The sequence below is a fragment of the Ictalurus punctatus genome, chromosome 18 (genome assembly GCF_001660625.3).
Source record: "Ictalurus punctatus breed USDA103 chromosome 18, Coco_2.0, whole genome shotgun sequence".
NCBI classification, from domain to species: Eukaryota; Metazoa; Chordata; class Actinopteri; order Siluriformes; family Ictaluridae; genus Ictalurus; species Ictalurus punctatus.
The window spans coordinates 3476377-3502500 of record NC_030433.2 but is presented as its reverse complement, the minus strand read 5'-3'; the positions used below and the strand labels follow the sequence as shown (position 1 = coordinate 3502500).

At 41.2% G+C, this 26124-nt stretch overlaps 1 protein-coding gene across 1 annotated transcript in view; it reads left to right on the top strand.

Annotated features, from left to right (window-relative positions):
- Positions 1 to 15982, top strand: part of man1b1a (mannosidase, alpha, class 1B, member 1a) — a 22936-nt gene extending 6954 nt beyond the window's left edge. Inside the window, exons 3-14 of the mRNA XM_017493052.3 lie at positions 474 to 582; positions 1946 to 2112; positions 2316 to 2452; positions 3021 to 3115; positions 5187 to 5378; positions 5485 to 5633; positions 5822 to 6010; positions 6351 to 6541; positions 8628 to 8745; positions 8980 to 9174; positions 10488 to 10619; positions 12317 to 15982. Coding sequence (XP_017348541.1) covers positions 474 to 582; positions 1946 to 2112; positions 2316 to 2452; positions 3021 to 3115; positions 5187 to 5378; positions 5485 to 5633; positions 5822 to 6010; positions 6351 to 6541; positions 8628 to 8745; positions 8980 to 9174; positions 10488 to 10619; positions 12317 to 12523 — 1881 coding nt within the window. The 3' untranslated portion in view covers positions 12524 to 15982. The remainder of the gene's footprint in view (positions 1 to 473; positions 583 to 1945; positions 2113 to 2315; positions 2453 to 3020; positions 3116 to 5186; positions 5379 to 5484; positions 5634 to 5821; positions 6011 to 6350; positions 6542 to 8627; positions 8746 to 8979; positions 9175 to 10487; positions 10620 to 12316) is intronic.
- Positions 15983 to 26124: the final 10142 nt, after the last annotated feature.

The following is a 26124-nucleotide window of genomic DNA, read 5'->3' as shown; positions in this document are numbered from 1 at the left end:
TTTGTATATGAAGGTCAGCACACTTTATTTTTGATTTTTTTTTTTTTTTTTTTTTTTTTAGCTCATTACGTTAGTGTATTCACCGACCTTCTCCATGTCGATGAAGGATTGAGGGAATTTAACTTCTGTGTCACCACATATTGATTCCCCAGTGAAACAGGAAGTCATGGATGGCCGCTTAGGAGATCCTAAACACTCAGGTGAACGTAACAAAAAAACCAAAATGTACTGTAAATACGATCATGCTGCAGTTACATTCAGAAGAATTTCTAGTGGTGATTATGTATTATGGGTTTTCTGAGAACAAAATTTACTTCAATTAAAGAGAAGATTTCTCTCAATTTTCAGCGTGAGACTACGCTAATTAACCACAAAGACATTCTATCATAACCACCTTTACCTGTCGATTCCACGGGTGCCAATAATTCTGGTTCTGACTGTATATTTCGGAACGTCTCTGATCGTCTTTTCAGAAATGGAAGCAGTTTTCCCGGCTGCAGCGCAGTCTGATACTGTCTCTCTTCTCTATTCTGTTCATCGGCGGGATCTTCTCTTACCCCAGCCTCTCTGAGCAGTGGACAGGTGAGTGTTTTATAAAGAAAATATTAATCATGTTTCGATTGACACAAATGGCCTGCCAGTCAGAAGAACCTAAGAGAACACATAAAATCTGATTTAACATTATGTTTACGTTGCTCAGCTGTCTTTGGTGCGAGTTAGAATGGAAACCGAAACCGTTTTGGATGACTTTATCTACTAAATAAGGCGACTAGGGATGAGTGCAACGGCAATGTGAGATTAGTGTAATATAGTACAGCTCAACCTAGATTTAAAAAAAATCTTTGATCATCAAGAAATTTTATTTCAAGAGTCAAGAAATCAAGATTTTATAAAAAAAAAAAAAAATTTTTCATTCACCGATCAGGACAAAAGACAAAAAATAGTACAAATAAATAAACTTTGAGCCAAATTTGCTTTCTATCAAGGGACATGGTGAATGTTCAATGTATGTTTGACTTAACTAGCATTATACGAGTGGATGTTTAACATCACTGAACAGGATTTATTAGGGTTGCATTGAAATTCTGGCCACCGAAGATGGTCAAAACCAGACCGAAAATTTCGAAAGGAAAAAATTCAAATTCCACAAGGGACATTGTGTTGTGTTTACAAGTTTATTACAAGTAACAAAAATAGTTTACAAAAAACCCTAAAAAATAATTAGATTTTCTTGTTATTAATATAAATATAATCATTTTTAAAAAATTCTAAAGTTAACCCTTTGCCTCTTTTGCCTTTTCTTATTTTTTTACTTTTTATATATCCTCTGAGTAGCTTTAGGATTTCAGTTAATATTAAAAAAGACATCAGGTGTGGTACAGACTTAACCCTGCTATTATGTTATGGGTCTGACCCATTTCAACATTTGAGATGTTTGAAATACTGCTTAATCTCTCTTTTTCTCTTTGAAATGTTTTGACTTTTCCTCATTTAACGTCATGAACTTATATGCAAATATTTCTTCTCATAGCCTGTCTCGGACAATAAAGGTTCACTTTTTTTAAGCTGTTCTTTGCTGTTTTTCTGTGTATTTAAACTGTGGAAGTCATTTTGACCCTTAACATAATGGATGTAATTTTTTCACCCGACATAATAGGAGGGTTAAATGGATTTATATACGTCGCATCAGTGCAGAATTAAACCTGGGAAACACCCCTGACACCAATGCCATCCTGTAGAAGCTCACTGCCGCACCTTTACACCCCCTTGTCGAAATTCTACATATTTATGAGACATTGATGATATTAAAGATGTTCATATGACTCTTATATTGCTCAACTAATTTTTGAATGCACTCCTTCGGAACCGAATTACTGGTTGCTTTTTTAATCAAGGCAAAGCTCTTCGTTTGAATTAATCGCTCTGTCTTTTGCCTTCGCTTCAGATCTGTCTGATGGATCAGTGCGTGAAGTTGGAGATGACCTGCAGAGGCGGAGTTTCCACCCCGTCCCCCCGGGTCAGATCTTAAAACCCGTACCCGAGATCATATACAAGGAGCCTCTTGAGCCACAGAGACCGAACCCCTTCGTCCTTCCCAAACCTCCAGCTCTGGTCAGTTTTATTAGCCTTTTTGGAAAAAGCAGCTGAAGGTCACATTACAGTCACAGTTTGTAATAAGAAGGAAGATGGGAGTGTTTCTAAAGTGCGTGCAGACAGGAAGCTAGTGATAACCAGTCAAAGATGTTCCGAGTAATTAATGCTATCCTACTTGTTGTAATTATGATCGTGAAGCCGGTGTGCTTTACTTTCTACAGAAGAAACCTCAGAGCAAGCGTGGTCCTCCAGGCCTGCAGAAACGAGGAAATGCGTCTGACTGGCAGGTGAAGGACAGACAGGAAGCAGCCCTCGGAAGAGAAGAAGAGCAGGAGGAAGAAACGCAGACGGTCATTAGGTATAATCTCAGTACATTCAGAAACTCAATACACTATAGACTCTGTACATTAGCAGCTGCCATACGTTGGATAGAAAGAGCCAAATTAGCTATGACACATTTTGCACTCGAGTTTAGATGTTGTAGGAACATAATTGTGCAGCATTAGTAGAGTGCAGCTCCGTTTTTGTCCCCATTAGCATTGTGCTTATTTAAATAGCAATGCTTTTGGTGCAATTTGTGATCCTTTTATTCAGAACTTACTTCTCAGTTGGAATCGTTTTGCATTCACCTCCGTCACTTCGCAGAGCCTTAAAATGCATTAAAGGCCATTAAGCTAATGAATAATGTGACAGCCATAAAAAGAGGCACTACTAAGTAAAGTTATAAATTCTTTTTCATGGTCTTGGATTAGATTAATTTGTTCAACTCTTAAGAACAAGCCAAGCACAACCCTAATTCGGACAGTTAAAATGCTTAGAAATGCTTTAAATGCTTGATTTATTTTATTTATTTATTTCCCTTTTATTCCCTTAAATGTTTATTGGCTCGGTTCATTATTCATTATTTGTATCCGTTGCCTGCACAGCTGGCGAGGGGCCATGATCGAAGCCATGCAGGAAGCTGAGCCGCAGGAGGCAGCAGGAGCCGCTGAGGTTGAGGAAGCCGTCCCTTTACAAATAGGTAGGAACAGTTCGCCTCCCACTTGCATCCACAAGCATTACAGCCGCACAGTAATGATCAAAACTCAATCATTACAATTATTTTATTCGATGTGTTGGCGCAATTTCCATTGAAACAGGACGTCAGGGCGGGACATATCGAGTGGCTCCTCCCCCTTTTTAAATAACCAATTTAGCTTACGTCAGAGCCTAAGCCGTTATTGACGGTACCGTGGACAAATCGCAAAGCCGTGGTCTGGCACAAATACCACCGTCTTCAAACTGAATAAATTTCCTTCTTAACCAACTTACAATTTGAAAACTGAATAAAATGCACGCGAAGACAGTCAAAGACACATTTACGACCCACGCCCGCTGATATGATTTTCCCCGCTCAGCAACGGCAACTTCGGCAAGGTGATTTTTATAATGTCGGAGGCGGGACACTTCAGATCCTAGAGAGCGTTTGATTGGACAGAAAATCTGATGAGAAGCTGAAGTGCAGAATGATGTCATCGAAACGGTCGATCCGTACCGGTGGTAGAGAGAGAGTGTAAATTTTGAATGCGTATATCATCTAAATGCCAATTTAGTCATTGCACTAGCTAATCGATAACCTTAAGGTTAACATGTTCATACAAAAAGTCACAAAACTTCCATTTTGATTTCATGGGGTCTTTTATTGCACTATATTGCTTTATAGTTTTTCTTTATATTGTCCTTTTTCAAGCCTAAATTTTATGTATAAAATTGTCATCAAAATAACAAGTAAAAAGATCATTACACTCAAAAAAAAAAAAATTAAATGCCATCAAAATTGATAAAACATCAATATCGTTAAAAAGGGCACTTTTGCACGAGTCCAAATAAGAGTAAAATTCATACTTTTGGTTCGTTTGCTATTTGGGTCGGTTTCAAACTGGACACAATTAACGAAGCCAAAAAGAAAAAACTGTTGCCTTAGGGGAATGTAGGGCTGAAAAAAGTAAACAACCCTTTGCCAAGTCTGCGTTCAAGTCACAAATCACCCGAGCATAAAGAACGTGGAGCCAGCGTTAAACACATTATTAGATAATTATATAAACACCTAGTTTCAAATATCCAGAAATCCAGGTATTTCAGAAGGACTACAGCTCTTTTGGCTCAGTTTGGTTCTTGCAGCTCAGTTTAACAGCTCAGATCTACAAAAAAGGAGATCATGCGTTCCAAACCCAACGATGCCACAGCTATCCGTGGCTGGAGCCAAGGGAGCAAAATTGCCCGTGCTCTCCCTAGCCAATCCCAGCAGCACTAGGCGATCTTGGGAAGACGTGAGCTCGAGTATGTGGAAGATGGCACATAGTGCTTTCCACTGAGTGTGTTACTCTACCCTGTGACACAGCATGGGCAGCAGTTTGAAAAGATGTACTGGCTGGTTTCACGTGTCTCAGAGCAAGCACATGTTATTTAACCAAACTGGGGGACAAAAATGGAAAACCAAACAATAAATGAACCAAAATGATCAATTCAGAATCAGCAAACGGTCTAATAGGTGTGAAAGTGCCCTTAGATGTTGATTTTTATTGACTCATTGATCCATTCATGTGTTATGTCTATTTGATGGCGTATTGATGTTATTTCTTTTAAGAAGCGCACTGTTGTTTTGGTCCGCAGCCCAGTTGCTTTGTAGTCACCTTCCAGAATAAACAGCACCAAGAAGGAAAATGTACCATGTTCAAATGAACTACAGTCCCCTCCACTAATATTGGCACCCTTGGTAAATATGAACAATGGAGGCGGTGGGAAATTCCCTTTATTGTTTAACCTTTTGGTCTTTTTTTGAAAAAAAAATCACAAAAATGCTCAACTCTCATGGATATCGATCAATTGTAAACAAAACACGTTTATAAAAAAAATCTTTGTTAAATATAGGTGTGCAACAATTGCTGGCCCCCTTTAATCAATACTTTGTGCTACCTTCCTTTGTCAAGTTAACAGCTCTCATCCCCGGCCTCATGCTCCTAGTTACATGGGATAGACTCCAGACTCGTCGATGACTCCATGTAGGATAAGCGGTATAGAAAATGGATGGATGACTGTCTGTCCTTCTCTAGTCCCAGTGAACCCAGTGGATCGGGTGGAGGCCGTCAGAGAAGCGTTCAGGCATGCATGGAAAGGCTATAAAGCGTTTGCTTGGGGTCATGACGAGCTGAAGCCTGTCTCGAAGACACACAGGGAGTGGTTTGGTTTGGGTCTCACCCTCATAGATGCCCTCGACACCATGTGGCTTCTCGGCTTTAAAGAAGGTAAGACTGCAGCAGCCGCTTAGAGACAGTCGGTAACACGGAGCATGTCTTTCTTGCTTAAATAATTCTATCTCCCTGTCCACGTTCTTCTCTCTCTTTCTCTCAGAGTTTGAGGAAGCTAGAAGATGGGTAGAGACAGAGTTATCATTCACCAAGAACATCGATGTGAATTTGTTTGAGAGCACCATCCGCATTCTTGGAGGCCTCCTGAGCACTTATCACCTTACAGGAGACACTCTGTTCCTGGACAAGGCTGTCAGTAGCTTAAACACGCCTTCAGTGTTTGTTTTTTTTTTTTTTTCCCCTCCTCAGCTTTTCTAGAGCTCACAGTGAAAGTCAGCATTTGTATCAGAAAGCGTTTATGGTCTTTTAGGGTAATTTAACATAAGTGCTTTGTTGGAGTGTCTGTATGCTTACTTCGCTTAATCTTTCTCTTCTCTTAGAAAGATCTTGGTTCTAGATTAATGCCAGCTTTCAAGACTCCGTCCAAGATCCCTTTTTCTGATGTTAATATCGGTAAAGGCACTGCTCATCCACCACGCTGGACCACCGACAGCACCGTGGCCGAGGTCACCAGCATTCAGCTGGAGTTTCGCGAACTCAGCAGGCTCACTCAGGACCCACAGTATCAGGTACGGACTTCAATTCTGATCGGTCAGAATTTGATTCATTTACTACAACAGCAGCTCTGAAGGCACACCCCGTTCTGTTTTATTCCTTACATGATAAATGGCCGGATTAGTGTTTACGCTGTTTAAAGTGCGTTTATGAAATTCGACTCGAATAAAACGATCAAACTGTATGGGAACTGTCAACATCTTTCTTCCATAAGTAGTACACCCTTACTTGATTCGTTGATTCTTGACTCTTTTTGTCCTTGAATGATTTGCAACCAACACACACTATGTAAGATCTTGATGACAAAACAATGTGATTCTTGATGTTGTGTGTATGTCGTGCATTTGCGGTCAGAACGCAGTGGATGAGGTGGTGAAGCTGGTCCACAGGCTGGATGGGAAGCGCGATGGTCTGGTACCCATGTTTATCAACACGAACACCGGCAAGTTCACGCACCGTGGAGTGTTTACTCTGGGAGCCCGCGCAGACAGCTACTACGAATACCTGCTCAAACAGTGGCTACAGGGAGGGAAAAAGGACAACACGTGAGTTGTGTTTTGGGATATAATTTGGGTGTGTAGTAAAGATTTCGTCCATAATCGATCTGGATGAGGGAATCGGCTAAATTCTGTAAATGCTTTTCATTTATAGTAATGACTTTTTGGTAGAACTTTTAGACGTTTATCAACATCATGTGAACCTGTTGGTAATAAATCAGAAGGAAAGCCATGTATCCAGCTATGGAGTATTATTATGCAGTTCAAAATGGGACTTTCTGTTTTATAACCACAGCATTTAAGAGAAGCAGAGGGTGTAATGGTGTGACTAGGGAAGCGCTGAGTCCACATTTCCTCGCTTCTTAAGGTCAAATGAATAACCTGGAACAGTCGGATGTTTCCCTTTATTCCTCTTCCCCCCTCTTATCTCACCCCTCACTGCTGTGCTCTATGGAATGGTGAACGTCTGGCTGGCTTGCAGGCTCTGCCTGGCCGCTTACATGCCTCTCACCTCACTGCTCTCCACCTGATCGTGATTGGCCTCCTGCCAGTGCATACATTACACCGAGTTGCTGCTGGAAGCTGCTCCATCTCAGCGCTGTGCTCTTTTTAAATCCTCGCTTCAAAATATTCCGGTAAAAAAAACAGAGTAGGCTTAGATAGTGGCACTAAAAAACAAAAAAAAAAAAACCTCTTGCTTTGCAATTAAAGTAACACTCCAGGATGTTTCACCATCTTCACAACATCTGTAGTATAATGTGTGATGTACAACACGTGACAGTTTCTACACATTTTCCTGTACTGAGAAAAGAACAGAATTATTATTATTTATTTTTTTTTTACTTCAAACTCCGTTGGAATCAATGTCTAAGGACATGCGTTGAATTTTGTCCGTGAATATGCAACATAACATGAATTCAAAACGCTAACAATACACGAGAGCCGCTTATTTATTTATTTATTTATTTATTTATTTATTTATTTTAACGGTTGTTTTGCGTACATTCCACAGCATTAAACTTGGCTATGGATGGATATAAAGTATGACGTCATTCTTTAATCAGTAACCCATTTTAATAGTTAGCAAGTTGCGAAACAGTCAAAAGTAGTTCCGGTTAATTCAACTTTCCTGAAGGTGTATAATATCTGTGTGTGATTGGGGGATTTGTACAGATTCTAAATAACTGATGAATTCCTGAAAGCTTTCCACAAGCACGTGAACTACAGCAAAAGCTGAAAAACATTATGAGATTCTGATTCCGATCGATCTCTAAACGTGCTCCGAGGGAAATGGATTCGCGCCATTGCTGTGCTCAGGTGTGGGCGACGCTAACCGCGTTTCCACCGAAATTACCCGGAACAATTCGTCCCGGGGACTTTTTTCAAGGGACCATTTGGTTCCTCCAGGTTAATTCAACTATCGGTCGTCCTTTTTAAGAAACTCCATCGTGTTGATTCGAATCGCAATAAACAACTGTTAATGTACGCACCGCAACAGACTTTTAAAAATGGCGGTTGAATAAAAAAAAAAAAATGCTGAGCGCACTGAACAAAGCGTCCTGTTCAGCGTCCAGCGCCTAAAGTTCCTGAACTTTGGAAAAAAGTACCACCTCTCGAGTAGGGACTTTCCAAGGGGGAAATCTTTTACCTGGGATTTAATTTAGACCCTGGTCCCTACGGAGTACCTCCAAAAGTCCCTAGTTCCTGTGGAAAGTTCCTGCGGTGGAAACGCGGCTACTGATCCTGTCCGACTGATCCTTTTACTTTTTTTATTTTAACTGGGGAAACAAAAGTAGCTAACTGTCATTAGGCCATGGGACTTTAGACCATTTTTGTTTTCGATTGTTGTAATGCAGTGGCTTATTTTCCCCTGTAGGCGGCAGATTTGATCTAAATGCATTTCACTTGCATAGGGATTTAATTAAGTACGAATACTATGTACGTACGGTGCATTGCATAAGTTTTCACCCCCCACTTTTTTTTTTTTTTAAATGCTTTTTACTATACGATTTACACAACATGACTTGCACAACGCTTGGACGTTTTAAATATGTTTTAAGGTTTAAAAGCAGACATCGTTTGTTGCATAAGTATTCACACCCCTGTGACATGTAATACGGGTGTGTGTGTTTAGGTTACTGGAGGACTACCTTCAGGCTGTTGACGGGGTGAAGAAAAATCTGCTTAAACAGACAGCCAGTAAGCACACCTTTGTAGGAGAGCTGTCTCATGGACGTCTCAACCCCAAAATGGTGAGAGATTAACGGAAATCTGGCACGTCCAGGCTTTTGTTTAGATAACATGCCGCATTTGGAGTTAATCTGTAAGCCAGCGGGTTTTGGGGCACGTGTGTGTTTAATCCACAGATTTGAATTCTTAATGAGTTCTGTAGAATTGGATTGCTTCTCAGGAGGAACATTAACATTACAGATGGAGATTGCTGCATCTGTGACCTGATGGAACCCTCCTTTGTTTTTCTTTCCCAGGATCATTTGGTGTGTTTTCTCCCGGGCACGCTGGCTCTGGGAGCACATAACGGCCTGCCAGCTGACCACATGGATCTGGCTGTGCAGCTGATGGAGACGTGCTATCAGATGTATGTGCAGATGGAGACCGGCCTGAGTCCTGAGATCGCCCACTTTAACCTGTACAGCCTCAACGGCCGGGATATAGATGTCAAAGTAAATGCTTGAGCCTTTTATATATCGTGTGAAAAAATAAGTACACATGAAGTACAAGAAAACATTTGCTTATCTTTGAAACAGTCCCCCACACTACATTTCAGTGGGATTCAAATATGGTCTTTGACTAGGCCATTCCATAACCCTCCAATTGTTCTTTTTGAGCCGTTCCTTGGTGGATTTTCTAGTGCGCTCAGGATCATCATCCTGTTGAAAGATCCACTCTCAGTTCAACTTAAACTTTCTGACAGATGCCCTCACATTATCTTCAAGCACTCTTTGATATGATGCAGAATTCATAGTTGAATCATTGAATGCAAGCTGTCCAGTCCCTGCGGTAGTGAAGCAACCCCAAACCATTACATCTCCATCATCGTGCTTCACAGTTGGTATGAGGTGCTTCTCCTGAAAAGCTGTCTTTGATCTGAGCCAAACATGTCTGCTGTCACTGTAACCAATCAACTCTAACTTTGATTCATCTGTCCAGAGTACATTATTCCAAAAGGCCTGGTCTTTACCTATATGCTCATTGGCAAGCTGTAGTCTTTCCTGGCATGCCTTCCATGCAGCAATCTCGTTCTCATTGTAGACGCATGCACTTTTTGACTAAAACTCACTAGCAGATCCCGTGATGAAATTTTTGGGGTTCTTGGAGACTTCTTTCTGCATCAGACGGCCTGCTCTTGGGCTGAATTTGCTGGGACAGCCAGTCCTGGACAGATTGACAGTAGATTGAAATCTGCGCCATTTGTAGATGATTTTCCTTACATTAGAATGATGTATTTCAAATCATTTGGAGATCTTTTTAAATCCCTTGCCAGACTCCTGGGCATCCATAACCTTTTTTTTTCTGAAGACCTTACAGAACTTTTAGCATGATGACACCACACACCTCAATAACAAAAGGAACACCAGACACTAGATATGAGAGGGGTATAAATAAGACCGGTTCCACCTGCACTCCCGAAGCAGGTTCTAATCACTCGCATCTTGAACACCTGATTCAAATGATATGGATTTGAAGGTGTGATAAATGTAGGGGTGTACTTCCTTTTTCCATGTGACTGATCTGGGTTTTTTTTTTTTATTTATTATTATTTAAATTGTGAAAATTACTACAAAATGTAAATTTTATGTGTCGTTTGATTGACTGTATCACCTTAATTAATAGGTACCGTTTCAAAGAGGATCAAATGTTTGCTTGTACAAATATGTATACACTTCTGTAATTTTGCGATGATGTTTTCTTTTCATCTAATGAACTGATCCATTATATATAATATGATGCGTTTACACTCTGTATCTCCGTATAGCCGGCAGATAGACACAACCTGCTGAGACCTGAGACAGTGGAGAGTCTTTTCTACCTGTACACATTCACCCAGGATAAAAAATACAGAGACTGGGGCTGGCAAATCCTGGAGAGCTTCAACAAGTACGCCAGGGTGAGTTTTGAACTCCAAACCTCAGTCTTAACCCTCCTCAGCTTCCAGCTATGTCCTTCCTGTTAAAATCGTGGCAGCGGTTTTGAAAAAAGAACTGTTCTAGTGCTTCTGCGTGAGCGGTACTCTTTCCTGAGTGAGATTGCAGACTGCCTGAGTGGGTGGAATCAGTGGGGATCTTTTTAGCTTTCTTCTTTGGTGTCCCATTTCTACCTGTCTGTAATATGGTCACTGAAGGCTTTTCTTACATAAGATTTTTTTATTTTTTATTTTTGCCAGTAACAATGAATTCAATTAGAGATTTCATAGGAACTGCTTATACGTACGCTGAAATTTCGTTAAAGTTTTCGTTTACATGTAAACGAGAAGAATAAAATCCCCAGTGTTTCCAGATCAACAAGAGGTGCGAGTCCATCGTGACACATTTTAGAAAATGTGCATGCACGTAATAATTTAATAATCGGTATAGCAGTTCATTATTTTCTCAACCCCAAGTTTTTGTCCTGTGCTTGACCCAGTAATCTTATTTCGCAATATGCTTATATTAAGGAGCATCCTTTCATTGCGCCCAGTAATGTCCGCCTTTACTCTTCTACACCCAGAAGATGGATTTCTCTCACATGTCATGTCTCGGGGAGTTTTTCCTTGCCACTGTCTAGTCTGGCTTTACTCATTAGGGCTCTAAATATACATGTACATCTCCCAGTTCTGTAAAGCTGCTTTGTGGAAATATCTATTGTTAAACGCAGTATAGAAATAACATTCAGTTCATGTATTTCAATTTGTAGTTTTGTGATTGTTCTATGATTGTTAGTGGTCATTATGTTTTCCCATTTAAGTTGGCTGGGGATGATGGCAGCCTGAACTTTTGAAATTTTCCCATTACGTTTACAGCTGTGTCGTTGAGTATGAGTGAGAGGAGAGGGTGAGGATAGGTTCCAACCGAAAATTTATATTTGTATTTATTTCTGTGTTTGTGTTCTGTATACCAAGTCGTTTCCCAGACTCACCTTGACTACTAATGACCGAGTTCGTACAAGGTGCTTGAATTTGGCCTTTTGAAATTTTACGTACTGGGAAAACTTCAAAATAGCCATTTTTTATTAATCTATTGGTGCTTAAAAAGTGCTTTCAATAAATATGAAATCACTAAAAAAACTTTGTTTATTTTCAATAGAACACAAATACGACGTATTCATCTTTTCACTCAAAATATGACTTCCTGCTGCAGCTCCTCCCCCTTCTCCTCCTCCTCCTCCTCCTCCTCCTCTTCCTCCTCCTCCTCGCGCCATTCACTCACTCATTGTGATTGTATAGTCCTTGAAATCAAACAAATTTGGACATTTTCACTTGGGGGTGTACTCACTTTTGTTGCCAGCGGTTGAGACATTAACGGCTGTGTGTCGAGTTATTTTGAGGGGACGGCAAATTTACACTGTTACACAAGCTGTACACTCACTACTTTACATTGTAGCAAAGTGTCGTTTCTTCAGTGTCGTCACATGAAAGGATATAATCAAATATTTACAAAAATGTCAGGGGTGCACTCACTTTTGTGAGGTACTGTGTGTACGTAATCTCCTTACACATGTATACAGGCTCATTTTAATATACGTCAGCGGTCATAAAGACTTTAACGAGCTTTTTGATATATACTTGATATAACTCCCGAGTCAAGCTTGTCGTGCTCGTGTTCCCAGGTCCCCAGCGGAGGCTACACGTCCATAGGGAACGTCCGTGACGCGGTCAGTCCCAACCCCAAGGACAAGATGGAGAGCTTCTTCCTTGGAGAGACTCTGAAGTACCTCTTCCTGCTGTTCTCAGACGATCCCGATCTGATCAGTTTGGATAAGTATGTTTTCAACACCGAGGCTCATCCTCTCCCTATCTGGCCTTCTGCATCGTGACCTGTGCTGAAGCTTCTACATGCCGGGAGAATCCTCTAGAGCTCTTCATCCCGATCAGAGAGCGAGTGGAGCTTCAGCGCAGAACTTCAGCGCAGTCGGTTAACGGTCTCGTATTGGCTTTTAGCTGTACATACACTAACGAGCATTTTTGATGGTGGTGAGAAGTCTGATCTGTGGTGGTGAAGCAAACACGGATCGGACTGGAAGGACGAAATGGTTAATCGTGTTATATGTAAAGGTTGTTTATCATTTGTCTCCATCCACACACTTGCTATTAGAGATAAAACTGCAGTATAAGTAGGTTATAGCTGCTTGTCATCCACATTTTAGGGTTTATCTTACTTGCATAAGACGGCTCAGATTACATGCTGTAAAAATACCAGGCACTTTTGATTTCGCGGCATAAAGTATTACTTTGCCGTTGTTTTTTTTTTGTTGTTGTTTTGTTTTTTTTTTGGTCTTCTTCTTCTTGTGTATTGACGCACGTGAGGTTTTGCATTTCGTCTCGTTGAGGTGACAAGCTCTTACACTAGGGACCTACAAACACATTTCTGAGTGTTACATTTATGAGATACAGGATGCATTTAGGGCCGCGTTGAATAGCGAGCCGTTTGTTTTTAAGAGTTATATTTTATTTGATGGCTCTAAGGCCCGGGAGATTTTATTTGTTTCTGTTCACTTCATCTGACAGCTTTAGCACTTTAGTAAAAGCCCGCGACTTGATTTAGGAGCGTTCCCTCCGGAGCCTCTTGAGCTGCAGCACTGTTTTGTGTCGCGATCCACAACTCCGCCAGCTGTGAGACGAAACTCGAGGTAGACGTAGGAGTCGTGACAAAAACGACCCATTTTTAAAAATGATTTAAAGGAGCTCTTTGTAACTTTGGATGCTTCTGCTGCCTGTGAGGTGAATCGCAATGCAAAAAAAAAAAAATAAAAAAAAAAATGACAAGCTTCCTAAGGCTGGATTTATGTGTTTCGGTATGTCGGCGCGTCACGTACAGGTGTCTGCCAGCATACTTGCGGTTAAAGGAAAACTCCACTCTGAAACACATTACATATCGGAATGTTTTGTGATGTATTTGTTGGTGCTGTGTTTTCATCACCCCTGTGAGAAGGTAGCTATGGTGTGCCGTGCTGACGTCACACGGAGACATTGCTAGCGCGGTCATGATGGAACTTAATAGGAGAAATCTTTTACTTAATCGCAAAAATTCGGGATGACAACGTGTGAGTCTCGGTGAGCTACGGTTACCCATAATCCCTTTCTGCGAGTCGTGATGCAACTATGCGGAAATATAAATTGACCGTAAGTGGTTGGGTTGAGCGGCTGTGTTGCCACGAGAGGTGGGGCTGATTTCAGGGCCGGAAAACTGCATACAAAAGCCTGAAATGAAGGAATTGGTGAGATCTATTACAAGGCAAAGTAATTAAAGCAATAGTTCTCAAATTAAAGATAGTCGGGGTCTTTTTTTTTTTATTTTTTTTTTAAATGAATTCGTTATTGAGTTCTTATAGTCATTAACCTGTTCACTTGAAATGACTGGATTTAATCCAAACCTCAATACCCCAAAAGCGCATCAAATTTAGAAATGGAAAGCTCCACTTATCTGGTACAAATGCTCTCTTTTAAACTGCGCTCTTGGGTTTAAAACGCCGTTTTTTACAACCAGGGACTCGTTTAACTGTTAAAAAATAAAAGAAATCGACAGACCCCGTCAGTACAGATTTATTTTATGGATATAATTATAACTAATCAAACATGAGGATTATTACTTCGTTACTAAATTCTAATTAGTTCTTAGGGAATTACTCATTAATGAACTGTACATAATGATTTATCGGTAGTGTATTGGAGCCGTAGAGGGGTTTTTTTTTTTTTTTTTTTTTTTTTTTTAAATTCCAGAACTTTCCACTTACAGAGCACGTCTTTATTGAACTTGTCACTAGATTTATGGTCATTATGTAAAATTCTCATTATTGAGTTATTGAGTCTTGGATCCAATCCATTCGATTCTAGTGATCAGGCGAATAACTCAAAGAAAGAGAAAAAGAAAAATCCTTGGCGCTAAACCACTCAACTAATGAGTCCTTTACTCACGGTAATCACAGCTGTTACGGATGTTTTCGAGAATTTATCCGTTGACGCTAACTCGCATTGTTTTACACTAAAAAGTTCACTTCCTAACAATCTGGCAACAATAATTACGATCGATAGAATGTTTTGGTCATATTTTTTGCTGTCATGTTTGTATATGTAGGGGTATGTGGGCGGGGGATTACAGATACAGCCGTTTCATGTGCAGTCAATTTCATTCCAGTGTTTGGCTCGTTCGGTCGCGGCTCACGTCATGCTTTTATTTATTTATTTTTATACCCTGTCATTTCGGAGGTTTATCTGTGATAGGTCGCCGTGTGCCCTGAACCTCCTGAAGCTCTAAGCCTTTAGCAAAATAGAAAATTTCCTCGCGTTGTAATTTATTGCAGGATTGATCGACAGCGCCGTCCTGCCTACTCGTTCACGGCAGGGTGGAAAACTCGAGAGAGAGAAAAATAATTCCTGCCTTTCGGATCCTGAAATGAGTGTGGTAAAGAATGCAGAGTCTGCACGACTCTTTGTACTCGCCAGCAGACAGGTTCTGATGGTTCCTGTTTGTGTTGTACTAGCGTGTGCTCTCAATAGAAGAGCTGCGAAGGGAGACGTGTCTCAGGGCCAAGATGCTTTTAGTAATAATGATGTGTGTGTTCTCGTGTATATTTATGCGTTCATGGAAAAAAAAAAAAAAGAGTTCTGAAAATCTGTCCGTCATTATTTATTACGAGTCTTTTACAGCGTCCGGCATAATAGCAACCAGTGAAGGACAGCCATGAAAAAGGATCGCATTTACGATAAGATATATATATATATATATATACTCCCCGGCCACATTATTAGGAACATTCATGCAATTTTCTGATGTTTCCAGAGAAGAAATCCACCTCGATTTTCGATGTGTCGTGCATTCTGAGATGCTTTTCAGCTCACCACGGTTGTAAGGAGTGATTAATTTATGTTGGTTTTTTTTTTTTTGAGTTACCGTAGCCTTCCTGTCAGCTCGAACCAGTCTGATAGTTTTCTTCTGTCAACAAGGTGTTTTTACATCCACAGAACGGCCTGGGTGTTTGTTTCGTTTGTTTCTCGATGATTCCATCGCCGCGTGATTGGATACCTGCATGAATGAGCAGGTGTTCCTATTAAAGTGGCCGGTGAGTGTATAGTCGAGATCCTTTTTTAAGTAATAAAGAATGGATGCAAGTAATAATTAAGTAAGATAAATGTCTTGTCTGGATTCAGTGTTTGCATAATGAACCACACAACTCCCTCCTTGCTGCTTTTGGCTGCTTCCTGAACCTCTGTAACACGCTCTGTAAATAACGTTCCCCAAATTGTTTGAATTTGCAAAATAAAAAGGTTTGACCCGAGTGTGTGTGTGCTGTGTTTGAGTAAAACATCTCGCGGATTAAAATGGACAGCATCATATCGCAAACATGCAGTGGCTGATGTCATGTGATGTCATGATTTGTCATGGCAAATTTATTTTATGCATGAGCAGAACTATTATTGTTTCCCCTTTTTGGTAATTGCCATGGCAGTCCACGTATTATCTGTTGGCATAACAGACTCTTTTTATGCAAATTTTTGGGAGTTGCTTTCTGCAGTGCTGTGAAAAATGATTTGCTCCATAATGATTTGTTCTGTCAGTGTATTATTATATTATTAAGATTATACCAAGCTAAAACTAAGACCTGAGTAAACACGAAATACAGTATTTAAATGATAACTTTTTTTTTTTGCTTCAATAAATAACTAACTAATACCAACTGGCCCTGTGTGAAAATGTATTTGTCCCCGTGATTACTAACTCCCCAAATCTATGAAACTGCATTCGTAACGGGGTTCGGCTGGACTAGACTCAACCGGGCCTGATTACTGCGAACCCTTTTCAATCAAATCAACACTTCGATAGAACTTTTTCACCAGCGTTCAAAATCCCTCCAAGAGCACAGCAACGACTCATGCAGGAAGTCACAAAAGAGCCAAGGACGACATCAAAGGACCTACAGGCTTCTCTTGCATCAATTACGGTCACTGTTCATGACTCCAAAAGTGGAACGGTTTGGAAGACAGGTGTCCCGTTACATCTGGTGTAAACCAAACACCGAATTCCACAAAAAGTCAAGCATGGTGGTGGCAGTGTGATGGTGTGGGGATGCTTTACTGCTGCAGGGCCTGGGCAACATGCAGTAATTGAGGGAAACATGAAATCTGCTCTCTACCCGAAAATCCTAAAGGAGAATGTCCAGTCTTCGGTCTGTAAGTTGTAACTCGAGTGCAACTGGATAGGACTCGAGCGCTAGCCCTAGACGTGAGTGAAAGACTGGATCTCCTCCAGTTATCGGAAGCGTTTGGTTGCAGTTGTTGCTTCTAAAGGTGACACGACCAGATTTTAACGTTAAAGGGTCGATTCTTTTTTCACACAGGTGAACTCGCAGATTGTCAGTACTCGGGTTTTATGTTGTTTAAAGACCAAAACTATTTAGCACGAGCTGTATAAACAATCGGAAGAAATACTTTTTCACATAAAAAGTTAGTTACCCTATGACTGATCTCATGACTGATTTTATCGAGGGGAAAAAATGCGTCGTGTCCGGTGTCTGCCGTACAAATCAAAGTGTTAGCTGTTACTATAGAAACAATAACGTATTTGAACACGCACGTTAAATATAAACTCGTGATTCGCCTCGCAGCCGGCATTGTTGCTGCCATGCCGGTGTAAATAATATGAGTCTCAAGCTTTAGTGACATCAGTATACGCTGCTGACTCTACATGAACATTTCTGTGTAACGAATGGAACAAAGTGATTTATAATTGCACGTGTTGCCATGTTGAGCATTAAACACACTTCCCTGTTTATTATTTTAAGCAGTGATCTGTTTCTATTTATACCATCTCTGCTGGAGTACATTTCCCATAACACATACATATACCGTTCGAGGCATCAAACCTTGAGGGCTAGCATGACAATTAGAACTAATTCTCTGGATATGAACTGTCATGGCTTGTTTATAGCTGTGGGTCAGAATATTGGTTTAAACCACCGGTTTCTGGAGGAACATGGGATCGAGACAGTTTGCTGAACAGGATTGGGTCTTAGAGCTCTTACAGACCCTCAGCTCAGGCAATTTCCTGCTTGGCTAGAAGCCGAGACGAGCGCAGACCCTGCTGACCCTGCTGCTTCTTCAGAGCTGAAGGCGTACATAATTAACTGTTTTTTTTATCATGCGTGTTTACAGCCCGCTCGAAGTGTCACAGAAGTTGAAACCAGCAGATCAACAGATCACTGATGTGCAGTCTTGAGTGTTTTGGGCTGTGACCCAGAGAATTTCCGCACCAATGACACCGTTCTGACTGCACGTTTGGCTTATTTTAACTCGGAAATGCTTCAGACTAAAGATCCTGCTTTGTATCATGGTTTAATGCCCTAGTGGTAGTTCCTAAATTTCTCACGACTATTAAGACGCCATTACTATGGAGTGAGAGTCCATAGTGTGAGAGGATGAGTATATTATCTATGTAGTAATCCAAGGCCATAGTTTGGGACTTGTCTGATTACAGGGGCCTCCACTAATATTGGCACCCTTGGTAAATATGAGCAAAGAAAGCTGTGAAAAATTGTCTTTATTGTTTAATCTTGTGATTTTTTTTTTGTTTGTTTGTTAAAGAATTCACAAAAATACTCTGCTCTCATGGCGATCAAACAATTGCAAACAAAACACGTTTATCCAAAACATATCTGTTAAATATAGGTGTGCAACAATTATTGGCACCCCTATGAATTAATATGAGAAAAATATATTTGAAGTATATTCGCACTGATGTTAAAATTTTTTTTTTTTTTTAAATGTAGTACACGTGGGTGACTAGGAACAGGAAATTGTTCGACCATGACTTCCTGTTTCACAGGGGTATAAATATGAGGTAATGCAGGCCAAATTCACTTAGTCATTCATAACAACGGGTAAGACCAAGGAATATAGCTGTGATGTGTGAGAAAAGGTTGGTGAGCTTCACAAAATGGGACGTGGCTATAAGAATATAGCACAAGTATTCAATACAGTTTTAATTGTACAGCGCTTTTAACGATGGACATTGTCCCAAAGCAACTTTACAGATGTATATAAATTCAGGATATAGATTTTAAATGTGTGAATTTATTCCTAATGAGTAAGCCAGAGGTGACTGTGGTAAGGAAAAACTCCCTGAGATGATAAAAATTAAAATGCCCACCATCGGGACAATAATTTAGAAGTTCCAGTCAACTGGAAATGTTATGAATCAACCTGGAAGAGGATATGTTTTGTCTCAATGCGCTGTGAAGAGGACGGTTCGAGTGGCCAAAAAATCTCCACGGATCAGAGCTGGAGAACTGCAGAAGTTTGTTGCGTCTTGGGGACAGAAAGTCTCCAAAACTACAATCTGAAGTCACCGACATCACCACAAGCTGTTTGGAAGGGTTTCAATAAAAAAGCCTCTACTCTCATCCAAAAACAAACTCGAGCGTCTTCAGTTTGTCAGACACTACTGGAACTTCAAATGGGTTCGGGTTTTATGGTCAGATGAAACCAGAATAGAGCTTTTTGGTAATAAACACAGAGGTGGTTTTGGTGCACACAGAGAGAGGTAGCCGTATGGAAAAGTACCTCATGTCCACGGTTAAATATGGTGGTGGATCTTTAATGTTTTGGGGCTGTTTTTCTGCAAGAGGACCTGGACATTTTGTTAGGATACATGGCATTATGGACTCTTTTAAATATTAACAGATATTAAATGAAAACCTGACTGCTACTGCCAGAAAGCTTCAAATGGGCCGTGGTTGGATCTTCCAGCAGGCAACGATCCGGAACACACATCAAAATCAACACAAACATGGTTTACTGACCACAAAATCAAAGTCCTGCCATGGCCATCTCAGTGCCCTGACTTGAAACCCATAGAAAACCTGTGTGGTGAACTGAAGAGGAGAGTCCACCAGCGTGATGGATTTGAAGGATCTGGAGAGATTCTGTATGGAGGAACGCTCTCCGATCCCTCGCCATGTATTCTCCAACCTCATCAGGCGTTACAGGAGAAGCACGAAAACCTCCCCAAATTGCATTGTCAATTTTGAAAAAAGACACCACAAAATCAAGCAGTTTCGGCTGCACCAATCCTGTACACACTGACAAGTGGGTGTGGCCTTTTCTTTCTTTCATTCTTTTAATTATTTAATTAAATAAAAGTCCTACCACTACGCCCCCAGAAACACTGGAACACAGTGACACTCGAGCTTGTACGCGCTCTCGCATGCTTTTGTTGCATTCTTCAAGATCCCGATTACGATGTACACCTCTAGTCTCAACCACGTGCCCCATGGAAAGCTTTCTTAAAAAAAAAACCATGCACCTCCTATTCATATCTCTTGTTTTTTAAATCTGTTTAGAGCACCATCTATGTTTATCTGTTCATTCTATATAATACATTCGTATACCGTTACAGTGAACCCTACCGTACTGTAAGTCGGGATGAACCGTGTTCTGACCCAGGGAGAACGTGAATAGGTTTCGGAGTCATCGTGGAAAAACAAGAATTTTTTTTTAGTAGCATTTACATATAATTTGTGATTAATGCCTCTAATCGCTGCACTTCACGTTCTGTCAAAGGCAGATGAAAGAAGAAGATGGATGTCAGCTGCTTCCTGTGGATGACTCATGATTAGGTGACGAGGAGCATGAAAGAGCCTGCCATCTTGCACCATTTATCCATGCAGAGAGAGTCAGGGGTGATATACAGACACTCTACACGTACATGTATAAAGGGCACACTTCAAGAACCCTGTGTCACAAGACTGTCTTTAACTCCATCATAAACATATCATGTTGTCACGACAGTTTATTTCCAGTCATACCGCAGTGTCATGATATTATTACCAATAACTCATGAAACACTACCCTAATGCTTGGCTTCTTCAGCGGTTCTTTGGATGCACAAGATATTTACATGCGTTCTATCTGGAACTTTCTCTGAAAGCATAACCTTGTTTTAAGGATATGTAATTCACGGCACCTGCCACGACACTAGACCGAGAAGTGTCGGAGACGTGACGGGCGATTTCTAATAAAAGCGTTCGAGCTCTGTTCTAGGGTTCTACATGGAACCTTCACGTGTTCTTTTTTTCGAAAGAACCCTTTAGGTTACGAAAAACATTGGTTCCGGTTTTGACCACCGTGACGTTTTCGGATATCGGCACACCACGTCGTGTTTTATTCCGAGCGTGAAACACGTTCGTTCAAGCTGTTACTATAGAAATGATCGTGTATTACGACCATGTAGTCTGCTATCCACATGCTATGACTTGAGTACACTTGACAAGAACTAGCACAAGACGTGAGCTGTTTTACTCTTATCACGATGACGAGTAAAACACGTGAAAACACCGCTATACAGTACAACCAGACATGCGTTTTAATGCCGACTCGTACCGCCATTGTCGTATCACAGCAAACCGGTGACTACGTTTCCCGTCCTGCACTGCGGCCTACGAACATGGCCGCCGTGGACTGCGATTCCCAGAACACTCGTTCATTCTAATCACATACGATCCAATCACACTAGGCATTCACTCTTTTTGCGAAGTATTAGTGTTGTCACCGTACCGAGCGTTTATAACCTGTTCCTCGGTTCGTTCCATGGTCCTTGACCTTACCTTGCCTTGCCTTGCCTATTTTGTGCCTGTTTGTAGATCGCCTGACCCATTGCCTGTTTTTTCGACCACGCTATTGTCTCATGATTTGTATTTGTCTGCCTGCCTCTCTTGATTAAAAGCGCTTTTCTGCATCCGTCCTAACCTTCATTACGTGGATTACGTGTCCGCCATATGTCGCCAAATCTTCCATGGTGTGCTCATAGACTGCTTATATTAGTCTCATGATGCCAGCTTTAATCAGTCTCCTACCTCAGAAAGATAAAGAGAGAGACGGCCAGCGATTCACGGAACAAATGCTAAAAATATTGGCCGAGCAGGCCGGTGCCATGTCCTCCGTGCAGGTAGATGGGGATTAGCTGTACTGGATGTCTAGAGAGCGACTGTGCTGCGTGGGCAGCGTGCACTGCTCTCATCTCCGCCAGTCTGACAGCCTCTCCACAGGGACCACCTGTCTGCCCGACTGTTCAGAGCTAATGGTAAACACTACAGCTCTCCATATAGCCTGTGAGCGCTCTCTTATGGACTGAAAGGTGCGTCATCCGCCCACACGGCATTAATGCCTTTAACTCAGCCCAACACGAGCTGTCACTCAGAAGCCGGCTTTGCCACGCGCTCTCTAAATCTCGGTGGTGCATGGAAACGCTTTGTATAATTCATGATTTACGCCATAACCAGTTCTACAGTACGTGCCTTATCAAACCTCAGCAGTTGCAATTCAACATCAGTCTCTGGATTCATACCCTAACGGTAATATGAGGATGTGAGTGCTAAGTGTGTTAGTCTACGAGCATGAACAGGAGCATATTTGCTGCCTCATGCGTATAATAAAGCTTTATGTATCCCACCCCCCCCGTGTGCTGAGCTATTCTGATGTGGCATTTCTTGACCCAATTAATTTCATGCCACAAGGCAAGTTGCAAATTAACTACAGCTGCTATTTGCGCTTTTAATGGCCCTTGTTTTTTTAATCAGCGAAGGTCAAGAGAATGCAAGCGGGAGAAGATGAGTTTCAGCTGAGAGCTATTTTTCAAATCACTTTCAAAACCATGGACAGAGGAGTGTAAAAACGTAGAGCCTGAGCTGTGGAAATACAATAGGAAAGGCAAGATATTTATAGCAGTGCCATTAAAACTATTTATACTCGGGTTACATAGTGGCTAGCATGTTTGCCTCGAACCTCTGGGGTTGGGAGATTGAATCCCGCCTCTTACTGGTGTGCACGGAGCTTGCATGTTCTTCCCGTGCCTCCGGTGGTTTTCCCATGGGTTCTCTGTATGTGTAGGCTGATTGGCATCTCTAAATTGTCCATAGTGTGTGAATTTGATTGTGCTTTGCGATGGGTCGGTACCCCGTCCAGGGATGTCGTGCCCCGAGTTCCCTGGGATAGGCTCCAGGCTCCGCTGCGACCCTGTGTAGGATGAGCGGTATGGACTTGGTATTTGACTTCTGGCTTTGTTTCCGTTTCAGTCCTGTCTCTAGCCACATCGGGTGTCGTTGGCTCCTTCCTCATTTGTCTTAACCTGTTCGGGGTCCATTCTTGATCTCTTGAGCAGTTTACCCACCTGGTGTTCGGACCCCATCTCGGACCTATGACTACAATTCCTTGTTTTGCCTTCAATAAAGAAAGAGATAAAGCTCTCACAAGCGGATACGTTTGAAGACGCAGTTTTCACTTTGTAGTGTGGGCTGAGAAAACTGTGATTTCAAAAACGATGACATATTTTTAATCATGTGACACTGTCACGTAACCCGTTCGATGTTGTACCTGCTATGCAGTTTGATAGCTTTGTTAAAGATTAATGTCACTTAGTGGTCAGCACGTTCGCCTCACACCTCCAGGGTCGGGGGTTTGATTCCCGCCGTGGCCCTGTGTGTACGGAGTTTGCATGTTCTCCCCGTGCTGCGGGGGTTTCCTCCGGGTACTCCGGTTTCCTCCTCCAGTCCAAACACATGCATGGTAGGCTGATTGGCATTTCCAAATTGTCCATGGTGTGTGAACAGGTGTGTGAGTGTGTGTGTGATTGTGCCCTACGATGGATTGGCACCCTGTCCAGGGTGTACCCCGCCTTGTGCCCCATGCTCCCTGGGATAGGCTCCAGGTTCCCCGTGACCCTGAAGAAAAGGATAAGCGGTATAGATGATGGATGGATGGATGGATAGCCTTAATCAAACTCCACGTTACAGAGATGTTTGTTTCACATTTTTGGAAGGAGTCCCTGGTGTTAGCACTTTGTAAAGTGTTTTTTTTTTTCCTGACACAGGAAAGTCTTTGCAGTTTCTTGGTTTCTGATTTCTCTTCTCATAAACTTTTGAGAGAGAGAGAGAGAGAGAGAGAGAGAGAGAGAGAGAGAGAGAGAGAGGCTCTTACTATTTATAGCTGCTATAAGGTAAGTGATTGGAACTAACTTGTTTTGCAACGTTATATGTAACTATTTTCCAAACCGGAAAGAAGGAAGTTAAGGCAAGACTTACTACCTGTAAGCCTATAAGCCCAAATTATGTTAAATGCCAATCAGACATCCTGCAAACAGTGAAGAGTTTGCTTGGTATTAAAGAGGCTTTATTCTCACAGTGGTTCACGTGTAATGATCTGAGGTGGGTGGGTGTGATGAAGAACATCTGTCTTAGCTTATAGGGTTAAAAAAAAAAAAACCCCTCAGTGGGTGAATTTGTAATGCATGCAGGCCGTCTGGGTATTGAGCTTAATGAGGAGAGACACCATATAGATGGGCGAAATGAATCAATACAGAGAAACTAGAAAAGGTCAAGGGTGTGCAGGCGTGGAGGGGGAGAAGAGCGACTAGCCGGGGTTTAAAAATAAAAAATAAAAAAAAATTTCCTGAAATGTCACCCTTGCTCCCATTCCTAATTTGCAGTAAATGAATTATATTGATAATTAAGGTAACGGGGACCTCAAATCCCCTTTTTGGGGCATGATCTACCCAATTTAAGCATCCTGCACGGTTCCATCTATCTGTCATCTTTCTCTGTGTGTTTGCATGAAAATTACGGCTCAAATAAAACCTCGAATCGCTCACACCAACCGGTGGCTGATTATCGATTCAGCAAAAAGTCTGTAAACATCTCAGAGTAATGTTTATGCACCATCTGATGGTCATTAAAGGAAGTTATTAGACACTATAACAGCTTCGCAAGCAGTCAGTTTGTGAGGACGTCTACCGTGTAACACTAACACGTGAATAACGTGAGTGAATGAAATGAAGCCCTGGTCTGAAAATCATTTTCATGGTTTTATATCCTGAAAGCTTTTCAAAACACATCAGCAGCAGATTCTTTCTCATTGAAACTTTCATCACATACTGTATATTTCCGCAGGGAACGTGTCTCTGGCTATAGTTTTCCTTTAAGAAAGAATGTAATCTAAGAATGGGGAGCGGAATACTTGTTCGAGATAATAGAACCGGACCTTTCAATAATGATATATTTTACAGGGTCAATATATTCCACTCTGTTTAAAGTGATGACTTCTTGGATCACGGAGTCATTTCATCCATAGTCTATTACATAAAGTACTTCTGGTGAATAATCAGCCACTGGCTTTATATTTCATAGTGCCCTTCATGTCGGTTTGCTTGTACGCACACGCATTTGTACGTAGATGGATAGACGGATGGATGGATTGAATGTGGTAAAGCTGTTGTGTAACTGCACGCCTCTCCGGTCAAATGAAATTGCAAATGGATTTGATTGCCATTGCTGTTTGTTTGTTTGTTGGTTTGTTTGTTTGTTTGTTATAGCACGCACAATAAGACACTGCAATTTGCAGAATAAATAGAAAATTAGACAAATCGCCCAAAGTCATTAACTCTGCCGTTACTAGCAAGGAAAGACGAGAGCGAGTTAATTACCGTTGCTTATCGTGCTCAAATTCAACTGCTGTCACTCCGTCTCTGCCTGTTTTAGTCTAATCGGCTATATCGTACCGTTTACTATACCTTAGTTGTTACTCTTTAACTCCATTAATGACTTCCATCAGTCACTCGTTCTCTCTTCTCTGGTCTGTGCAGCTATCACAGGTCAGTGGAATTAGCCAGCAACCTCAGTGCACAAAGCTACTGAACCTTACAAATCTTATATGTGTAGTCTGTCCAGCTGGATTTCAATTACCTGGAAATTGGCATCTGAGTTCAGCATCTGACTCGAGCTCAGAATCAATCAGTATATTATCAAGGGATGCATACGTTCAAAGTGAAATGTGTTGAATAAGAAGTGTGAAACTTGGGCCCTGTCGTGACCCTGATCTAATGGGAAACCAAGAGCCAGCCAAACAGTTTAGAATTCATAATGCTGGATCATCAGGATGCCAAGATTTCAGGACTATACGCATAACTGAGGCGTTTTTAAAAGACATATTTCGACAACGTTGCTAGATTTATCAACTGACCGAATTAGTAATGAATTAGTGGAAATTCAGAAGTAATTTAGCAAAAAGCGTCAAAGTGACTCAAAAAGTCTTCAAATTTTTAAACTTCGCATCAAGGAGTCTTAAAGTAACTCCAACAAGAATCTACGAAAATGTAGGGTAGCTAATTCGTTTTCTGAATGGGAGTCCATTTTCACACTGAAGTACAGTTCAGTGCCAAATTTTGCATCCCCCTCTTCTTGGTTTCTGGATGATACGAAAAAAAAAAAAAAAAAGATTATTGCAGCCACTGGAGTTTTACCAAGCTCACAATGTTGCATTACCATCGATATTCTGTATTTAATTGGAATAAATGTGCATCGTTAAGGCATTTAATGATGTAAAACATTCGACTTTATGACTTTACGTTTTATTTAACGCAGAAAAAGTTCAAACA